This window comes from Ovis canadensis, chromosome 8 (assembly GCF_042477335.2).
Source record: "Ovis canadensis isolate MfBH-ARS-UI-01 breed Bighorn chromosome 8, ARS-UI_OviCan_v2, whole genome shotgun sequence".
In the NCBI taxonomy this organism is placed as follows: domain Eukaryota; kingdom Metazoa; phylum Chordata; class Mammalia; order Artiodactyla; family Bovidae; genus Ovis; species Ovis canadensis.
Window position 1 is genome coordinate 30397476 of NC_091252.1, and position 21504 is coordinate 30418979.

The 21504-nt window shown below is 37.1% G+C and overlaps 1 protein-coding gene across 3 annotated transcripts in view; it reads left to right on the forward strand.

Annotated features, from left to right (window-relative positions):
* The window catches only part of CEP85L (centrosomal protein 85 like), a 141102-nt gene extending 123124 nt beyond the window's left edge, over positions 1–17978 (forward strand). For 2 of the 3 annotated variants that reach the window (XM_069599139.1, XM_069599140.1), the window contains 3 exons: positions 5298–5402; positions 7299–7530; positions 17479–17978. In XM_069599139.1, coding sequence (XP_069455240.1) covers positions 5298–5402; positions 7299–7530; positions 17479–17642 — 501 coding nt within the window. In that variant the 3' untranslated portion in view covers positions 17643–17978. The remainder of the gene's footprint in view (positions 1–5297; positions 5403–7298; positions 7531–17478) is intronic. The other variant, XM_069599141.1, reaches the window with a different exon arrangement.
* The last annotated feature ends 3526 nt before the right edge of the window (positions 17979–21504 follow it).

Sequence of the window (21504 nt, forward strand, 5' to 3'; positions counted from 1 at the left end):
AGTGTCATCCTCCCTATCCTGTTCTACTCTTCGCTCCAGAGATAACTAGTTAACCGAATTGTATCTTTGTAGACATTTTCCTATGCATTCACTTAAATGTAATTCTTTATATGTTTGTATTTAAATAGTGAGATAATATAATAAATATTGTTTGTGCTGTACATTTTTTTATCTAATAACATATACTGATCATTTCATGTCAGTAAATTAAAAACTACTTTGTTCTTTTTAAATAAACATTTTATAATGAGCACATACCATAATTTAGGGCTTCCCTGGTGATTCTGGCAGCTAAGCATCTGGCTGCAACGTGGGAAGGTCTGGGCTTGATCCCTGGGTCGGGAAGATCCCCTGGAGAAGGAAATGGCAACCGACTCCAGTGTTCTTGCCTGGAGAATCCCATGGACGGAGGAGCCTGGTGGGCTGCAGTCCGTGGGGTCACAAAGAGTCGGACATGACTGAGTGACTTTACTATACTATAAGATGTGTTCAGTTCAGTTCAGTCCCTCAGTCATGTCTGACTCTTTGTGACCCCATGGACTGCAGCATGCCAGGCCTTCCTGTCCATCCCCAACTCCTGGAGCTTGCTCAAACTCCGAGTTTTTCCATCAAGTCGGTGATGCCATCCAACCATCTCTTCCTCTGTTGTCCCCTTCTCCTCCTGCCTTCAGTCTTTGCCAGCATCAGGGTCTTTTCCAGTGAGTCAGTTCTTCACATCAGGTGGCTAAGGTACTGGAGTTTCAGCTTCAGCATCAGTCCTTCCAACGAATATTCAGGACAGATTTCCTTTACGATTGACTTGTTGTTGGATCCCCTTGCAGTCCAAGGGACTCTCAAGAGTCTTCTTCAACACCACAGTTCAAAAGCATCAATTCTTTGGTGCTGTGTATCAGAAGTCAAATAAATACTGATTTAGGTCAGTGACAAGTTTATTGATTCACAACTTTGAAGTTTGGGGAGAACTCAGTCTTCTACCAATTATAATGTATTTGTTGTTGAATATAGAAAAGGTTTTACTTCATGTAAAAGGGTACAATAATTTTGAAATTGAATTCAGTGCTATAAAAACGCAGATGTTTTGTTCAGCTGTCAAGGTAATACTGTTAACTGGCGTGAATACCTTGATTACTAGTTGATCCTTTAGAAATACTGCTTTCCTTTTATCCATGAAACCAGTGTAGCTAAACAGGCTTCTCCTCTTAAAAGGTTCTTCTTCTGTCAGTGTACAATAGAAAAGACATTTTGCAGTAGAATGTTTCCCGTCATTTCCGTAAGCCTGACTACAGTCTGAGTGTGAATGAGTTCTTCTTTGGGCATTACTACCTTCCTTCCTATTTATTTCTCAGAAGTACATTTCACCCATGTAAATTTGATTCCAGTGAAATCTTACCATTTTATGTTACCATTATAATCTTTTGGCAGAGGACATACAAAGTAAAAAGATTTACTTGTTTACTTGTTTTTTCTAACACATTAAAAAGTGTTCTCATGGAAAGGATTTATGCACTTAAATGATTTTTCACCAGTTCCCTTGGGGACTAGTTCTGAGCAGCTCTCCCTGTCATCATTGTAAAAGCAGAACTCTCAGGCAGATGGTTTGTAATGTTATATCAGGTAGCAAGATGACAGTTAAGAAAGGAATTTGAGCTGGACACTGTCTTTAATTATTATTAAATAGAAACCTTAAGAAATGTGATTTTTATGGGGCTTGCATATTCATCATTTATTGCTTAGTTTTAAAATACTTTGAAAATTCTCTTTTATCATTTTGGAAGAATGAGGGAAAGTGATTTAATATTTGTCTAGAGTTAGGGCAAAGTGAGAAATGGAACCTCTGTTGCCAAATGAAGAGATGTCAGTGATGGTTCTGAGTGATGATATTATATGTTATAGGAACGGTTCTTTCTGGTTTATGTTTACTATCCCTAGACCTCAACAGTAATCATACAAAGTAAGAAAGAGCATATTTTTATACATGAATTTGCTGAGATTTTGACAGGTGTGCCCAAAGTCTCAGATGACATTCTACGTCATGTCTGTCTGACCTCAGAGTTTGTGCCTTGGGCATTAATCCTGGCTACCTCAAAGTGAAAAAAAAATGTTAGTCTGATTTGTTCCTTGTATTAAGATAAGCCTTAGGGGAGAGAATTGTTTTAAGGGGTTTTCCTGGAATGAAAAATAGTTAAGCTGGAGCACATTGGGAAACTAATCTCCTGTGGAAAGCACCTTATACTCAGTTACCTCGAAGTGCAGTTTGGCAATTTTGTCCCTAAAGTGAAATTTTTTAGTACATTACACTCTACAATATGGTGGCATTATTAGCTCCTTGAGAGGAATAAAATGCCTTTTTGTTTCCCCTGATAAATTTATTTCGAAGGCTTTATGACTTTATCTCTTACTATTTTCTGTCATCCTAGCTCTCTTTGCTATTTCTCACACAGAAGAGATACCCATCTGCCTCAGAACCTTTGCACTGACAGAACCATGCTCTCTAGTTACCTGTGGGACAGTCTCTCACCTCCTTCAGGACTTTGCTCAGATGCCATCCTTTCCATGGGCCCTTATTCTTTCGCATTTGGCATTCCACTCCCCACCCGCCCCCGCCCCCCCCCCATCACCACATGCAGTTCTCCAAAGCACTGGGCAAATTCTAACATGTGATACTACATAACTTACATATTTATTATGTTTATATTCTTTGGCCTTTTTCCTCCTAGTACAAGTTCCAGAAACACCAAGTGTTTTTGACTGTTTTGTTCACTGATGTGGATATATTTTTGCTAAATGAATGATTATATGAAGAAATGTATTTGTGAAGCTCTTTTGTGTGTGGGATGGGGTGAGGTGAGGTTGGTTACTTCTGTGTGTTTGTATAGCAAAACTGCTAATATAAGATTCTTTCAAACTATTCTGTCCTAAATTAGGTTTGTGAAGTATGTAGAATACGTTGAGTAAGGCACATTTGGTTTTTCTTCATTTGGGCTATCTGTATTTAGGGGGAGAAAAATGGTTAGCATTTCTGGATATTTAAATCAAAATATTAATAACAAATGAATTTAAAACCACATTCAACTCCAAGAATGATTGTGATACAGACCTGTTTAGGTTAGTAACTAGACTTAAATCATTATTAAACAAGAAATTTAAAGAGAAATTGTAGACATTTAAAAATTAATTTATTTTTAACTTCAGTAATTCTAAGCTTAGCTGAAATTCCCCTGCCCTTGCTTTTTTCTTAGACATGTGCTTTTTCATATAGTTTGGAATAGAGAAGTAATCTTTTAGCTGAAATGTTAACTGTTAGGCAGCTATAGCGTTCACACCTAATATTATCCTATAAGTAGTACAGCATTTGGTCTTATTAGAATAAGTGTATCTGTGAACTCTTTCCTCTGTTAAAGGACCACTTGGCTAGTGCCTTTGAACACAACCAACACAACATGTTAAGCTTGATATTAATATTGTTCCCAAATTCAATTTTCCTTCTGGTGCCAAACAGCACTAGAGCCAAACATTTCTGATTCATTCTGGTGAAGAAGATTGCCTTTCCTTTCACTGATTTAAATTTAGGTTTATGTGGTAATACATTAATCAGATTTATTAGCTAGTCAGTCACATTCAACATGATAAAAATAAAAAACTGTAGTCTTTTAAAGAATTGTTTTACACCATATGAAAATACCTCTTTTGGGTTCAGTTTTCATTGTTAAAATAAGATTTAGAGTAGTTTATTTGTGGTGCCTTTCTTTACAATATTAATAAAATAAAGTCATAAATCTTTAAGAAAATTTTGGATAAATTCTGGATTCCAGCCAAATAATCTTGTCATGCCAGTAAGTATCAGTGTTTGGCTAGGTAAATAAATCCAAACATGTCATTCAATCAAATGGATTTTGATTCAGTCAAATGCAGTTACAAAGGAATTTCAGTACACAAAAATATATGCTCTCAAATAGCCCATGTGACTTTGTGCTGTGGAACTCATTTTTGTAGAATATGAAACAAGTTTTTCCTTGAAATAAAATGTACTTGTTATAGAGCTTGATTCATTTGTATCCAACTTTTGAGTTATTGAATGTAATATTTTTACAGAGCTTAGCAGACAAATGAAATTAAAAACCAAAAAGGTTAGATACTGTTACTAAGAAAACTGTTTTATATTTAGAGTCTCATCTCACCACTGGTGACTACCATCCTCTCTTATTCCACCCAGAGATAATGTGAGGGGGGAAAAGTAGGTTGTGTGCTAATTAGGTGGTCAACATTCTGAAGTATTTTCAGTGTTGAGACTAAATACAGACCTAAAGAGAAAAAAAAAAAGAAATCTCTAGTCATATTTATTGATTTTGTGGTTTAAAAGGAGAAAAGTTGATAGAAAAAAGTCACTGATAAGTACAAGGTTTTCAACAAGTTCTTCTGTGGTATGTTGCTGAAAATCAGATTTATAAGCTGAAATAACCCAAGAGCTCTTAAAATATCCTATATTCTGCTTGGATATACTCAAGATTTTCTCACAATAGTGTCATATCTGGTTAATTTATAATTTTGTAATGGAATTAAGAGAGAGATTAGTTTATCTAAGCCCTATAATAGACCTTTGGCTTGAATTCAACATTATATTCACTGCTTGGAATACTATACACCAAGAGGGGTGTTTATCTGTGTATCAAATAATGGAAAACAGGGATAGTCTTATGATCTTATCATCTTGTAGCTTGTTAATCATAAGAAAAAGGGTTTGTTTTGTTTTTTAAGTATGCTGTGCCATGCATGGTCACCTCCCTCATTTCTGACTCGCTGACACCCCAGGGACTGTAGCCTGCCAAGCTCCTCAGTGCTTGGGATTTTTTAGGAAAGAATACTGGAGTGGGTTGTCATTTCCTCCTCCAGCGGATCTTCCCAACCCAGGGATCAAACCCACGTCTCCTGCATTGCAGGCGGATTTTTTCCTGCTCAGTTGTTTAAGTATAGATTTGCTAATACACTCCCAGTATATAAATGAGAATCAGTAAAATGAAAACTGTTTGTAATATAGCGTCAGACTGCACCTTTAGATTTAACATGTTTTACCAAGAATTAAAACTTACTTGGTAAAGATGATACTTTTCCTTCCTCCCCACTCCCGCACTCTTTAGAACTATCTACTCTAGAAGTTGAGAAGTGGAGGCCTCATTTTCCAAGGGATTGGGGAAGTCAGGACATCTAAAGTGTTCAGAGCCAGTATTCCTGGTTGCCTACCTAATTGCATTATGCTTTAAGTATTAACATGCTTTGCTTTCAAATTCTCTTTACTGTAGTCTATGCAAGGGAAACTTTCTAAAGAAAAATTGACTACTCAAAAGATGATGGAAGAGCTGGAGAAGAAAGAAAGAAACCTTCAGAGATTAAGAACATTGCTTGATGTGAGTAGAAGAAATTCAGATTACTTTCAAGGATGATTCAGTACCTATTGAAGTTACAGGAAATGCCTGTTTTATACATAGTTGTAAATCATTTTTTAATTGAAGACTTGATTTTGTTGTGCCAGTTAATTCATTGGGTTTCTTAATAAGATTATAATAAAAAGACAAACTTTTAGTTTTGTATTGTCTTAGAAACAATTTCATACACTTAACTACAGCCAAGTCAGCTGTTACAGAGATTAGATCCCAAGTCATGAAATGATGCATAAATTGAATATAAACAAAGTTACCCTTGACAATCCTTAAGGAAAGTAAAATGTAGACATGTCATCTATGGAACAGATCACTTTTCTTCATTTAATTATGAGATGAGATATTAATATTTGGCTTGTGTTTAACGACATGTTACGTAAAAAGTCCTTATTTTAGTTTTTGAGTTGTCATCGTGACATTTTCCTCTAAATACTTAGAAATACATCTCCAAAAATTAGGGACAGTGCCATTTCAGCACTGTTCCACCATATAAGAATACTTTTCCTTGATGTTTGGTAATCCCTGTCTTACGAAAATTCCCACCTTTCTTCCCCAAATGTTAAAACCAGTATCAATCAAGACCATGCGTTGTGTTTCATTTTGCTTTTTAAACCTAAAGTTCTTTTCTTCTCCTTAACAAAATCAGGCCTTTTGTCTTACAGACTCAGATTTGTTGTACCTGGATTTGTCTGATTGCTTCCTCATGGTGTCATTTGTCTTGTTCTCTACCCCTGTATTTCTTATAAGCTGGAAGTTAGAGCTAAGGATGTTAGACTCATTGCAAACATTTTTTGGCATGAATACTTTGTAGGTATTTTTCACATCATCAAATTATATGTGTTTGCTTATCCCACTAAGTGTCACAAATACCGGTCTCACTGGATTAAGGTGGTGACAGACTGATTCTTTCCACTGTAACACTAGCCTCTGCAATCAGCAGATCTGTGGGGTTGGTATGTAGGCAAGTGTGTGAATATCCAGTGTGCCAGCACCCTTTCCCTTGATGGTTTTAACATCCATCAATGATCATCTGACTCATTAGACAATTAAAAGAGTAATTTTTATATCATTCCTTTTATAATTATTAGCTGGCATTCTTCTATAAAAAACTGTATTTTCCTCATTAACCCAAGCTGTTTGGCTTTTCTGAAATTTCCAGTACCACCTGGAAAGTTAGTCAAACTTACCTTTAATTAGTAATTTTCAGGATGAGGAATAAATGGTGGTAATTTGGGAAATAAGTGAGTGTAGCTTTTTCTGAGCATAATAAATCATGAGTTCATACTGATACTTCTAATTCAGATTTAACAATTGAGAGTTGCTTGGGCTTTTTTCTTCATCTTTGATTTTATACTTTTCTTTTCCTCTTACACTGAAAAATTTGGTTCCTATCAACACCGTAACATATATACTTTTCTCTCAGTGTACAAAAAAATAGTTTCAGATTAGGTAAATCACTGTTGCTGCTAACAATAAAAGTACAGGATGAGGTTTCAATTTTCTTTGCAGTTCTTTCTATTCTGGGGATAAATCTCATAGCAAATTACATAACAACCAAGGTACTTTCAATATGAGACCTTGGGAGACTCCCTAGAAACTGAGTCTGTTGGAATTTATGTTTCGTCTCTCACATTTACCCTCGGACATTAGATGGCACAGAGAAACACTTGCCAGTATTTTAATTCTTCTCTCCCTTTTTATTTTTCTTACTGCATGTATGCAGTTAAATTTGGTTACTGTACATGTAATATGACTTCACTGTTTTGTTTATAGACTTGGGTGGGAGAATGTCAACCTTCATGGCTTTTGAGTACCTTTCCTCTGTTCTGACAGCCTGATTTTTGTTTTCTTTATCCAATGCAGAACCAAAGACAAACAGAAGAGACCTGCTCTTTGTTGGATCAGGGCCAGGAAGCAGAACAGTCCAGGCAGCAGACCGTTCTTTCCAAAAGGCCACTCTTTGATTTGAGTGTGATTGATCAGCTGTTCAAGGAAATGTCCTATTGTTTGCTTGACTTGAAGGCATTGTGTAGTATTCTTAATCAGCGTGCTCAGGGCAAGGAGCCTAATCTTTCTTTATTACTGGGAATCAGATGTAAGTGGCTAATGACTTGTCCTAACTATATTGCCTAACAGTTAGAAACATATCTTCTTGAATTAGAAACGTCTGTCTTTTCCCTATTTATTTTTATCTCCCTTCCTACTTAGATTTATAAATTTCTGAATCAGTCTGTGGCTCTGAACACCTGTCACTGCTTAATAGCTAGAACTTGCCTCATTGTATTTATAAAAATGAGGAGGGTCATAGTTGATATGGACTGCCCCTTGGAAGAATGCCTATAAATATGGATGAGTTAGGAGATGTTGCCTGTGCAGAATTCAGTATGTGACCAGAATAGTAGTTAAGTGTGATTTTCTGATTACTTTTCTAAAAGTGATGATTCTCTTTGCTTTCATGTGGCGATTGTATTAAATTAATGACCCATCCATCAGTCTGCTGGTAAAATATCCGAGAGAAAAGACTTAGAAGCTTTCCCACGTATGTTCTGCGGCAGCTGTTTAATGCAGGTGCCGAGGCTGCCACGTGAGCCAGTTTTCGTGCCTGGAGCTCTGCTGTCCTTGTGATGCGCACCTGCTGGCTTTGTCCCTTTCCATGTGACACCCACCCACTCTGCCTCAGTTCTTCCCTCCTGCACTCTGATGGTGAGAGCTGCCTCAGTACTGTCCCAGGGTCTGGTCCCTTCTCTGCTACTTCTGCTGAAACACTCAACTTACATAAGGCCCCAAATCATTATAATATTGATATGTTGGTCTCTTTAATATAGAGGAAATGGACTTCAGTAAGGAGAAATGAGTGGAATAAGACCATAATGTTTCTATACCAACATGCGGTATTGAGTAATCGCTTAATAATATGATTACTGTGTGACTGAGTGGAGACTAGTTTTATTTCCAGTTTCATCAAAGAGATTCTACAGTCTTGTATCATAATAGTTATTTTGGCAAACCGAGTAATACCCCTGATCATGTAACTGTAACTCCTGATCATGTAAATGTCAGCAGAAGTTTCTTTTCCATGAATGTAAGAACACATATCTGAGTGTGAGTATATAGAAAGCACTTTGAAAGAAATTTGAAGTATAGTTGATTTACAGGGTTGTGTGTTAGTTTCTGGTATACAACAAAGAGATTTAGTTATGCATATGAAATATATATTTCATTCTAGGTTATCATAAGATAGCAAATGTAGTTCCTGTGTTATGCAGTAGGACCTTGTTGTATTCTACATATAGTAGTTTGTTAATCCCGTGAAAGTGTTAGTCGCTCAGTCGTGTCTGACTCTTCGCCATCCCACTGACTGTAGCCTGCCAGGCTTCTCTGTCTGTGGAATTCTCCAGGCAAGAACACTGGAGTGGGTAGCCATTCCCTTCTCCAGGGGATCTTCCCAACCCGGGGATCAAACCTGAGTCTCCCGCATGGCAGGCAGATCTTTGCCGTCTGAGCCACAGGGAAGCCCACATTCCTTCTTTATCCCTCTCCCCTTTTCCTCTCTGGTGATGATGTTTGTCTCCTGTGTCTGTGAGTCTGTTTCTGTTTTTTAGATAAATTCATTTGTGTTGTGTTTTAGATTCCACTTATAAATGATACCATACGGTGTTTGTCTTAATCATTCTTGCTTCGTATAGTATGATAATTTCTAGGTCCATCCATGTTGCTACAAGTGATATTATTTTATTCTTTTCATGGCAGTTCTGTATTGAGTTTTTTGAGGACCCTCCATAAGGTTTTACATTGTGGTTGTGCAATTTATATTCCCACCAGCAATGTAGGAGGGTTCCCCTTCCTCCACCCCCATTTATTGTTGGTGGGCTTTTTAGTGATGACTATTCTGACTGGTGTGGGATAGTACCTCACTATAGTTTTGATTTGCATTTCTCTGATAATTAGCAACATTAAGCATATTTTCATGTGCCTATCGGCCGTCTGTATGTCTTCTTTGGAGAATTATTTGTTTAGGTCTTCTGCCCATTTTTTAATCCAGTTAGTTGTTTTTTAAAACACTTCAATGTTTAAGTATGTTCAGTCACTCAGTAAACATTAATCAGATGCCTTCTGTAGTCCCAGCACGGAAGTGCTGATAATGCACATGAACTGAACACAGTTCCTGCTCACACATCAGCCACAATATTGGAGCATTGAGATAAGTACTGTAATTGAGATGTGATGAGAGGGCAGTGGGAGCACAGGGGGAAAAACCAGTCAGATCTACCTGGGAGAGGCTGTGAAGCCTCCATGGGGGTATTTGGCTTGAATCTCAAAGAGAAGTTTGATGGGTGATCATGGGGTATTGGAAGTTGGCAGTCATCTCTTGGAGCAAGAAATAAAAGCTTACACACAAAAGACTCATTTTGTCCACATTTTAGGGCTGGCCATCCTTTGGGTTATTTTGTAACCTCCTACCTTTGCACTGCTTATCTCGCATCTATTACCTTTTTCAGTGTTAGGATAAGAGAGCAATCCTAACATGAGTGAAAGGGAGATTCAGCAACCTTGCCACCATGTATACTCCCTCCAGTCTGTTAGGGTTTAACCCCAGAATCCTTACCCTATAGTCTGGCCTTGTGAAAAATTGACCAACCAGCTAATTTCTCAAAAACAGCGGAGGTTTTTTTGATCCTTAGCTCATCACCCCAGCACCTGTCTGCTGACACTGTTCACCTCGCCCTTGTTAAAGCACTGCCTCCATGGTTTCCGTGACATCCTTCTCTGGGTTCTGCTTCTACTTTTATGACTGCTCAGCCTCAGTCTGAAATTCTCTACCATGTAAACACTGGCAGTCCTCCTGGAAACTTTTGTTGTTGGTCTTTTGTTTTTGTTTACTTTTTCCAAGTAATCTTGTACATACCCACTTGTTTTCTGTTTTCCCTGTACCTTTGACCCCTAAAGATATTTCTCTCTCACCCTGCCTAGACATTCATCCCCTTTGGGCTCTTGATTTTACTCACCTGTACGTTAGAACCAGCAGTTTCATAGGTATCTCAGACTCAATATGTCTGAAACAGAACCTACTTTTCTTCCCTCCCTAAACCTGTTCCTCCTCTCAATGAGTAGAACCACTATACAGCTATCAACCCAACCCAGATTTTATCCTCCACCCTCTCGTTTGCCCATCTGTGTCCTATGCCTAATCCCTGGGCCCCTTTCCAAGCTGCCTGGGAATCAAACTTCATCATGTCTGTGAGCCCCTTCCTACCTGTAACATTTATTCCTGCTGCCACATCTCCACTGTACTCTTGCCTTAATTGAAGCTTTAGTAGTCTTTCATCTGGACTGGTTTCTCTGGCAACCACTGTGCCCCACCCCCCATCCCTAATCCATCTTTTTTTTTTTAAATTTTCTTTTTTAATTTATCTTTTTATTGAATGATAATTGCTTTGCCGAATTTTATTGTTTTCTGTCAAACCTCAACATGAATCAACCATAGGTACACATTATCTCCTCCCTTTTGAACCTCCCTCTCATCTCCTGCCCCATCCCACCCCTCTACATTGATACAGAGCCTCTGTTTGAGTTTCCTGAGTTATACAGCAAATTCCCATTGGCTATCTATTTTACATATGGTAATGTAAGTTTCCATGTTACTCTTTCCATACATCTCACTCTCTCCTCCCCTCTTCCCATGTCCATAAGTCTGTTTTCTATGTCTGTTTCTCCATTGCTGCCCTGTAAATTATTCAGTACCATTTTTCTAGATTCTGTATATATGCATTAGAATATGATGTTTATCTTTCTCTTTTTGACTCACTTCACTCTGTATAATAGGTTCTAGGTTCATCCACCTCATCAGAACTGACTCGAATGCGTTCCTTTTGGTGGCTGAGTAATATTCTATTGTGTATATGCACCACAACTTCATTATCCATTCATCTGTCAGTGGGCTTCTAGGTTGCTTCCATGTTCTAGTGTTGTAAATAGTGCTGCAATGAACAATGGGATACATGTGTCCTTTTCAACCCTGACTTCCTCAGGGTATATACCTAGCAGTGGGATTGCTGGGTCATATGGTGGTTTTATTCCTAGTTTTTTAAGGAATCTCCATACCATCTTCCATAGTGGCTGTATCAGTTTACATTCCCACCAACAGTGCAAGAGCATTCCCTTTTCTCCACACCTTCTCCAGCATTTATTGTATGTAGACTTTTTGATGATGGCCATTCTGACCAGTGTGAGGTTATATCTCATTGTGGTTTTGATTTGCATTTCTCTAATAATGAGCAGTGTTGAGCATCTTTTCACGTGTGTGTTAGCCATCTGTGTGTCTTCTTTGGAGAAATGTCTGTTTAGGTCTTTTTCCCGCTTTTTGATTGGGTTGTTTGTTTTTCTGGCATTGAGTTGTATGTGCTACTTGTGTATTTTGGAAATTAACCCTTTGTCAGTTGTTTCATTTGCTATTATTGTCTCCCATTCTGAGGGCTGTCTTTTCATCTGGCTTATAGTTTCCTCTGCTGTGCAAAAGCTTTTAAGTTTAATCGGGTCCCACTTGTTTACTGTTGTTTTTATTTCCATTACTTTAGGAGGTTGGTCATAGAGGATCTTGCTTGATTTATGTCATTGAGTGTTCTGCCTATGTTTTCCTCTAAGAGTTTTTTAGTTTCTGGTTTTACATTTATGTCTTGAATCCATTTTGAGTTTATCTTTGTGTATGGTGTTAGGAAGTGTTCTAATTTCATTCTTTGACGTGTAGGTGTCCAGTTTTCCCAGCACCACTTATTGAAGAGGCTGTCTTTGCTCCATTGTATATTCTTGTCTCCTTTGTCAAAAATAAGGTACCCATAGGTGCATGGGTTTATTTCTGGGCTTTCTTTTTCCATTGGTCTACATTTCTGTTTTTGTGCCAGTGCCATACTGTCTTGATGACTGTAGCTTTGTAGTATAATCTGAAGTCAGGAAGCTTGCTTCCTCCAGTTCCATTCTTGAGACAGCTTTGACTATTTGGGTCTTTTGTGTTTCTATATGAATTGTGAAATTTTTTGTTCTAGTTCTGTGAAAAATGCCATTGATGGGATCGCATTCAATCTGTAGATTGTATTTGGTAGTATAATCATTTTTATAATATTGATTCTTCCTACCCAGGAACATGGAATATCTCTCTATCTGTTTATGTCATCTTTGATTTCTTTCATTAGTGTCTTATAATTTTCTGTGTACAGTTCTTTTGTCCCCTTAGGTAAGTTTATTCCTAAATATTTAATTCTCTTTCTTGCAATGGTGAATGGGATTGATTCCTTAATTTCTCTTTCTCATTTTTCATTGTTAGTATATAGAAATATAAGCAATTTCTGTGTATTTATTTTGTATTCTACAACTTTGCTAAATTACTGATTAGCTCGAGTAATTTTCTGATACTACCTTTAGGGTTTACTATGTACAGTATCATGTCATCTGCAAACAGTGAGAGCTTTACTTCTTCTTTTCTGATCTGGATTCCTTGTATTTCTTTTTCTTCTCTGATTGCTCTAGCTAGGACTTTCAGAACTATGTTAAACAACAGTGGAGAAAGTGGGCACCCTTGTCTTGTTCCTGATCTTAGGGGGAATGCTTTCAGTTTTTCACCATTGAGATTAATGTTTGCTGTAGGCTTATCATACATGGCTTTACTGTGTTGAGGTAGTTTCCTTCTATGCCCATTTTTTGAAGAGTTTTACTCATAAATGGGTGCTGAGCTTTGTCAAAGGCTTTTTCTGTATCTATTGAGATGATCATATGGTTTTTATCTTTCATATTGATTTCACATTGTGTATCACATTGATTGATTTGTATATATTGAAGAATCCTTGCATTCCTGGAATAAACCCAACTTGATCATGATGTATGAGCTTTTTGATGTGTTGCTGAATTCTGTTTGCTAAAATTTTGTTGAGGATTTTTACATCTATGTTCATCAGTGATATTGGCCTGTAGTTTTCTTTTTTGTGTTGTCTTTGTCTGGTTTTGGTATCAGGGTGATGGTGGCCTCGTAGAAAGAGTTTGGAAGTGTTCCTTCATCTGCAATTTTATGAAAGTTTTAGAAGGATAGTCATTACCTCTTCTCTAAATGTTTGATAGAATTCTCCTGTGAAGCTGTCTGACCCTGGGCTTTTGTTTTTTGGGAGATTTTCGTTCACAGCTTCAATTTCAGTGGTTGTAATTGGGTTGTTCATAATTTCTATTTCTTCCTAGTTCAGTCTTCTCTTTTTTTCTTGATGAGTCTGGCTAAAGGCTTATCAATTTTGTTTATCTTCTTGAAGAACCAGCTTTTAGTTTTATTAATCTTTACTATTGTTTCTTTCATTTCTTTTTCATTTATTTCTGCTTGGATCTTTATGACTTAATTTTGGGGTTTTTTGGGGTTTTTTTTCCAGTTGTTTTAGGTACAAAGTTAGGTTGTCTATTTGTGTTCCTTGCTTCTTGGGTTAGGATTGTATTGCTATAAACGTCCCTCTTAGGACTGCTTTTGCTGCATCCCAGAGGTTTTGAGTTGTCGTGTTTTCATTGTCATTTGTTTCTAGAAATTTTTTGATTTCCCTTCTGAGTTCTTCAGTAACCTGTTGGTTTAGAAACACATTGTTTAATCTCCATGTGTTTGTGTTTCTTACAGTGTTTTTTTCTTGTAATTGATATCTAGTCTCGTAGCATTGTGGTCAGAGAAGATGCTTGATACAATTTCAGTTTTCTTTAATTTACTAAGGTTTGATTTGTGACCCAAGATGTGGTCTATCCTGGTGAATGTTTCATGTGCACTTGAGAAGAAGGTGTATTCTTCTGCATTTGGATGGAATGTCCTGAAGATGTCAGTGAGATCCATCTCATCTAATGTATCATTTTAGACTTGGCCTTCCTTATTAATTTTCTGTTTTGATGATCTGTCCATTGGTGTGAGTGGGATGTTAAAGTCTCCTACTATTACTGTGTTACTGTCAGTTTCTCCTTTTATGTCTGTTAGTGTTTGTCTTATGTATTAAGGTGCTTCTATGTTGGGTGCACAGATATTTATAATTGTTATGTCTTCCTCTTGGATTGGTCCCTTGATCACTATGTAGTGTCCTTCCTTATCTCTTGTAATATTCTTTATTTTAAGGTCTGTTTTGTCTGATATGAGGATTGCTACTCCAGCTTTCTCTTGCTTCCCATTTGCATGGAATATATTTTTCCATCCTCTCACTTTCAGTCTATATGTCTTTGGGTCTGAAGTAGGTTTGTTGTAGACAGCATATATATGGGTCTTGTTTTTGTATCTATTCAACCAGTCTGTGTCTTTTGGTTGGAGCATTTAATCCATTTACATTTAAAGTAATTATTGATATATATGTTCCTGTTGCCATTTTTCTTAATTGTTTGGGGTTGATTTTATAGATCTTTTTTCTTCTCTTGTATTTCTTGACTATATAAGTCCTTTTAATATTTGTTGTATAGCTGGTTTGATGGTACTGAATTCTCTTAACTTTTGCTTGCCTGAAAAGCTTTCTATTTGTCCATCAATTTTGAATGAGATCCTTGCTGGGTACTATAATCTTGGCTGTAAATCTTTCCCTTTTAGTACTTTAAATATGTCCTGCCATTCCCTTCTGGCTGCAGAGTTTCTGCTGAAAGATTAGCTGTTAAGTATATGGGGTTTCCCTTGTATTTTACTTGTTGCTTCTCCCTTGCTGCCTTTAATATTCTTTCTTTGTTTTTAGTCTTTGTTAGTTTGATTAGTATGTGTCTTGGCGTGTTTCTCCTTGGGTTTATCCTGTGTGGGACTCTTTGTGCCTCTTGAACTTGATTGACTATTTCCTTTTCCATGTTGGGGAAATTTTCAAGTATAATCTCTTCAAAAATTTTCTCATACCCTTTCTTATTCTCTTCTTCTTCTCGATCCCTATAATTTGAATGTTGGTGCTTTCGATATTGTCCCAGAAGTCTCTGAGACTGTCCTCAGTTCTTTTCATTCTTTTTATTTTATTCTGCTCTTTAGACGTTATTTCCACCATTTTATCTTCCAGCTCACTGATTTCGTTCTTCTGCTTCAGATACTCTGCTGTTGATTCCTTCTAGAGAATTTTTAATTTCAGTAATTGTGTTGTTTGTCTCTGCATGTTTATTGTTTAATTCTTCTAGGTCTTTGTTGATTGATTCTTGTTACATTCTCTCCATTTTGTTTTCACGGTTTTTGATCATCTCTACTATCACTCTGAGTTCTTTTTCAGGTAGTTTGCCCATCTCCTCTTCATTTCTTCAGACTTCTGAGTTTCTAGTTTGTTTCTTCATTTGTGTAGTATTTCTCTGCCTTTTCACTTTTTTTTTTTTAACTTACTGTGTCTGAGGTCTCCTTTTTCCAGGCTTCAAGGTTGAATTCTTTCTTTCTTTGGTTTCTGCCCTCCTGAGGTTGGTCCGGTGGTTAGTGTAAGCTTCATATAGGGTGAGATTTGTGTGCGTTTTTGTTTATTTGTTTTTCCTCTGATGGGTAAGGCTGACTGAGGTGGTGATCCTGTCTGCTGATGATTGGGTTTGTAGTTTTGTTTGTTGTTTAGATGAGGTGTCCTGCACAGGATGCTACTGGTGGTTGGGTGATGCCGGGTCTTGTATTCAAGTGGTTTCCTTCATGTGAGTCCTCACTATTTGATACTCCCAGGGTTAGTCCTCTGGCAGTCTAGGGTCTTGGAGTCAGTGCTCCCATTCCAAAGGCTCAGGGCCTAATCTCCTTAGAAGCGTCTTTCTCCTCTTTGGGCTTGGTCACCTTTCCACTCGTAGATCCCAGCTTGCCTGACAAGGTTGGGCCAGGAGACAGAAGTCCTCACCAAGTGGGCCAGACTTGAGAGAGTGCTTAGGACGGCGGGTTGCCACTGTGAGCTCCCTTGCTGTGGCTCCGGCCGGGATCCGCTGTTCCCCAGCGTTGTCACCGCTGCCTTCCCTCTCTCCCTGCACCCACACCTCCTAGGAGCTCGCCCGCTCCCTTGCTCACACTCTCCTTCCAAAGAACCCTCAGGTCCTGGAGAGCCCCCGATCCATCTTTTACGTTGCTGCCAGAGCCATCGTTTAACCCGTAGTTCGGATTTCCTCAGACGCCCCTTCAAGCAGACACCAAGGTGGCTCCCACCCACCTCTCTAGTCTCGCTTCTTGACACTCCTCTGTCTCATAGCTTAGGCTCACCCGTTTTAGAGCTGGTGACTGGTTTTCTTGATGTTTCTCAGTTTATATCAGACTGTTCTGCTTTCTGTTTCTGTATACCTGTGTTCATTCTGCTTCCTCGGCCTCTTCAGAGAGCCTGGCCCCTCTCCAGTTAGGCCATCTTGTTCTCTTCCTGATGTTACTGTAGCCTTTGTGTCGTGGGAGGTTACCTAGGACACCTGACTGAATTTGCTTGTTTATGAAAAGTATGTAAATCATTAAGAATAAGCCACCAGGTGCATTACTTTGCTGACCTCAGCACTCAGTACAGTGTCTAGATCATGGATCATGAAAAATAAAACAGTTAAATTAGCATTTGTTAAAATAATATGTTATCTGATTCTGAACTCAGCCATTACCCTCAGTGATTTAGCCATTGGGCAAGTGGCTCTCAGCCTGATTCAATCGTTTGGAATTCAGATGTTTGGAATCCCAGCATACACACACACGCACACACACACACACACACACTCACACACACACACTCAATTCTTAATACTTTGCAGTCTGTAAAAATATAAGATAGTGCCCCTTACCATCCAAAAGATTTTCAGATTTTTGTCTCTAGTTGGGTTTGAAGAGAGCTATTAGCATGTTCCTTTTTACTCTGGGAATATTGTCATCCATTAAATCTGTTGAATTTGTGTGTATCACTGTGAATTTATGCATTTTCACTAGCAAAATTTTAAAAGGACCAAGTAGATAAGATCCGTTTACTGTAATGCAAAATTTAAACCTGAGCTTGACCTGTATTGAGTGTATAGCATTATATTTCCAATGATAATTAGGCTAAAAATCCTAAAATGCCTTTGTTACCAAAAAATGTGAAATTTTCTCCATGTTCTATATCCACAGCAATGAACTGTTCAGCTGAAGAAACTGAGAATGACCACAGCCCAGAAGCACTCACTAAAAAACTGTCAGACGTATGCCAGTTACGGAGGGACATAGATGAATTACGGACCACAATATCAGACCGCTATGCTCAGGACATGGGAGACAACTGTGTCACCCAGTGACCAGTGTTGGGCCCACAGCAGTCCCGGCCCACTGCGGAGTGCTGCTGTGCTACGCTCTTCATGTTTCTCTTCAGGAGCCATGATAGAAAGTTGCAAGTGACGTGTGTCTTGCTGCGTAGGTTTTTTTCTGTGGATTTGTTCTGTTGCAGAAGAATTGGGATGTGAGAAAGTTTCTAAGGGGCTTATCTAATCAGGCAAAAAAAATTAAATTGCCATTTGAAAAATATGATAAAATGTACAAGAAAAAAAAAAACACCTGTATTCTCAAACTACTGATTGTAGGACCAAGCTGTGAAGAGTGCCCTTCAGATAAAGGGATAGAATTTCTTTTAATCACATACTTGTGTGTGTGTGTGTGTGTGCATGTGTACTTATTTACAAAATTATAAGGATTTCTAAGATCAAAGCAAAGCTTCTGAGAAGGGCACACACTATATTTTTGTGCTTCTTTTTTTTTCTTTATGGAGAACCTTGTGTTGTACTTGGGGTTTTCAAGCGTTGGCTCAGCAAGAGTTCCCACGCCAGGCAAGTGTTGTAACAGTAGTACAGCAGCAAAACCTTTTGTGTTTTGAACAGTCGCTGTGCTGAGACGGTGAGGTTGTGGGGTTGGGTTGATTTTCGTACTGTAGATAGGTCGGCGATTTTTCCAGAGTGATTGTGAATCATCTAAGAGGTGTGGAATACCGATGTGATGGTTAATCCCATTAGCATTATAATTTATGTATTACAAGGTGATTTAACATAATCTGAACTAATTTTAACATGTCCCTAATTATTTACAATTTTTATTTATAGATTTTATATATATATATATATATATATATATATATCAGTGTAAACAAAGCCATATACAATTAATGCAAACCTAAGGCCTCAGATCATTATTGTAAAATGAACAAAATGACTCTGGAACAATAACTTATTTATCCAAATCTCAAATGTTTACATTTTTAACAGTTTTGTATCTGTTTTGAAGTTGAAACCACTTTAAGAAAAAATCAACCTGTATTCTTTATATCTGAATTATCACTAGCATAAAACAAAGTCTAAACCTAAGTGATACTGAAATTCCTTTTATTAGGTAAAGTACATTAAAAACAGGGTTCTTCATAGAATATAAACTTGCCCAGGTTAGTTGTTGTTCTGGGGTTTAGGATATCACTATGAAATAAAACTGATTTTTTTTAATAGACATGCAATCATTTAAACTTCCAAATGAGTATTTCCCTATTTTAGTTGTATCTTGGAAAGAGTATATATTTGATTACCTTCAGAGCATTTAGTACATTCTTTTGAATGTACTTAGTTGTGGCAATCATTGTCCTTTACACATTGGTTTTGATTTATCTCTTGATACAGCCCCAAGTCTCATTTAGGTCAAGACAAATAATAGGTAGAAGGAACAAGGGATGAAAATCAAGCTGGAGAATATTGTTTGGGGCAAGAGCAGATCACATGTCTGTTTTCTTGCCAGACTTATATTAATGGTATAAAGGCTGCTCCTAGAAAAATATGCTCCTGAATAATTTCAGCAGTGAAAACATATTTGGGATAGACCTTCAAAGAAACTACCCAGGAAGACATTCAGCTCAGAATTTGACTTATAGACAGTTCTCAACAGTTACTCAATAGTTACATTTCAGCAATCAGTTATAATACATTGTAAGGACATCCGCCTTCCCTTCTGTTCAGTGCCTGAGTCCTCCCTGCCATTCAGTGTCTTAGGATCTGGACACTAAGAAATCAGTGCATTGTAGGGATTCTGCTTCCCATGGTCCTTAAGCTAAAAAGGAGGGACTTGGTCACTAGCAAAAATTTGGCTTTCTAAGATGTTCATCTGTTTTTGAGTGTTGGTGGTTTGAAGACAATCAAGGAGTAGTAAATTTATACCAAAAATCTGATACAAAGAATTCTGCCTTGTAAAAATTAATATCTGTAAAAATGGCCATTTACAGTAAAGTAGATAATTAGCATCTAAATAGATAATCCATAGGTGTGGCACACAGTTTTACATTCTCTTTGAATAGAATCCCCTCCCCCCACCCTCAACCTCCACAATTTTGAAAATAAAGGTACCCTAAAATGATAGTGATAATGGGCAAATACATAATCACTGATTTGGATCACTAGGTCCTTACTAAAATGTATATGTTTGGGAGTTTTATGGTTATTAGTGTTGTTTAAACAAACTTTTGGTCATTTGTTTTGACCACTGTAGATACTTTGTTTCCCACCTTTGTTGTGATAAAATAATTTATATTTTTAAAAAGTAAGTTTTCTAAAACTCAAAAAATTTGACTTAATTCACATATCTTGGGGTAAAAAATTTTAACCTAACAGAAAATTAACTAACTACTGCTGATATATTTCAGTTTCGAAAATGTATCCCCTCCATGAAAAGGAGAATTAAGATGAAATAGTTTAAGTATAACCTTGAATTACAGACAGTTAATCTCTTTGAGTCTGGGTTTTGTAAAGGGTCCTAGATAATAAGCAGACAGCCTTGGAGGGAATTTGGGGGGAAATAAAGCTATTAGTAGTCTAATTTGTCAGTATTTAGTTTTGATTTTTCAGAAAATTCCCTTCTCCAAGACAACCTTTTATGTTAGAATAGTAAGAATAATGATATCTCTTTAAAAACAAAGATTTTACTGTTAGACTAGGTAAGGTGGACAAGTAGAAACTCTATAGTGTCGTGTCCTAGTTTGACGTAGGATATTCTTAGAAGTTATTACAGTGATTATCTATCTGAGGTGAAAATTAATCTAAGTTTTAAAGTAAATCTATTTGAAATTTGCTTAAGTATTGACTTAGGTAAGCCTTGCCTGAGTTTGTTTCTTTTTTTTTCCCAATAAGTGTGGCCCCTTTTTGTGTTTGAAATAGGAATCAGTATTCAGTGTTAACCATATTTTATATTAGTGACATTTGTTTTGGTCATGACAATTTATTAAGCTGAATTAGACTTCTTTCAGTAGCTTGTTTGAGACAATCTCAAGGGGTGAAAAGTGTTGGTAAAATGGATATTGTACATTTCCGCAATAATGTACAATAATGAATGACTAATGAGATTAGAAATTTTGTCATAGTTCAAGACTTATTAATAGGGTTATCTTAGATGGCATTTTTAAAGGAACTACTTTATTAGGAGAATGTTCTTTCAATGTCAGTAATAGTTCATTGAACAATATAGTAGCTGAGAACTTGGACTATATTTTTACATCATGTAGTTCAGCTCAGGCACATCTTTGGATTTTGGCATTCTCTTATGCAGCTTTGTATCATTGTAGATACGTAATTACAGAAATAAGCAATTCTCATAACCATGCTTACTCAGACAATGTCATTTGAAACTGCCAGTAGCTAAAGGTCTCAGAGCCAAAGTTAATTCATTTTGTTTCCATTTTTGACAGTTTTTTTCCCAGTGTTCACAAAACATAAAATTTCTAGCTTCACCCCAAAATGTCATGCTGGAAATTGCTCTATAATAATAACCTGCATTTAATCATGAAGAGGGAAAGGTTTTGGATATTTGGATTTTTATCTTATTTAAAAGAAGCATTGAGTATATTAAGAATGTAGTTTCAAATCAATGTCATTAACAACACTGTTGCAACTGCATACATGAAGAACCTTTTGTGCCTTTTTGCCTGCAGTAAGCATTCATTTCTATTTACATGAGCTGTAAGAATGTTGGTGATTATTGCACCTTGTTTTTCTGTAAATAGACTTGATTAAGGATTTTTGTTTAAAGCAAGGAGCAGTTTTCGTTGCTAGGTAGATACCTTAATAAACATAAAGGGAGTTATCAAATAACATGTCTTTGGAGTCCAACCTTTTCTCTGTTTAGTGAGCAGGAAACTCC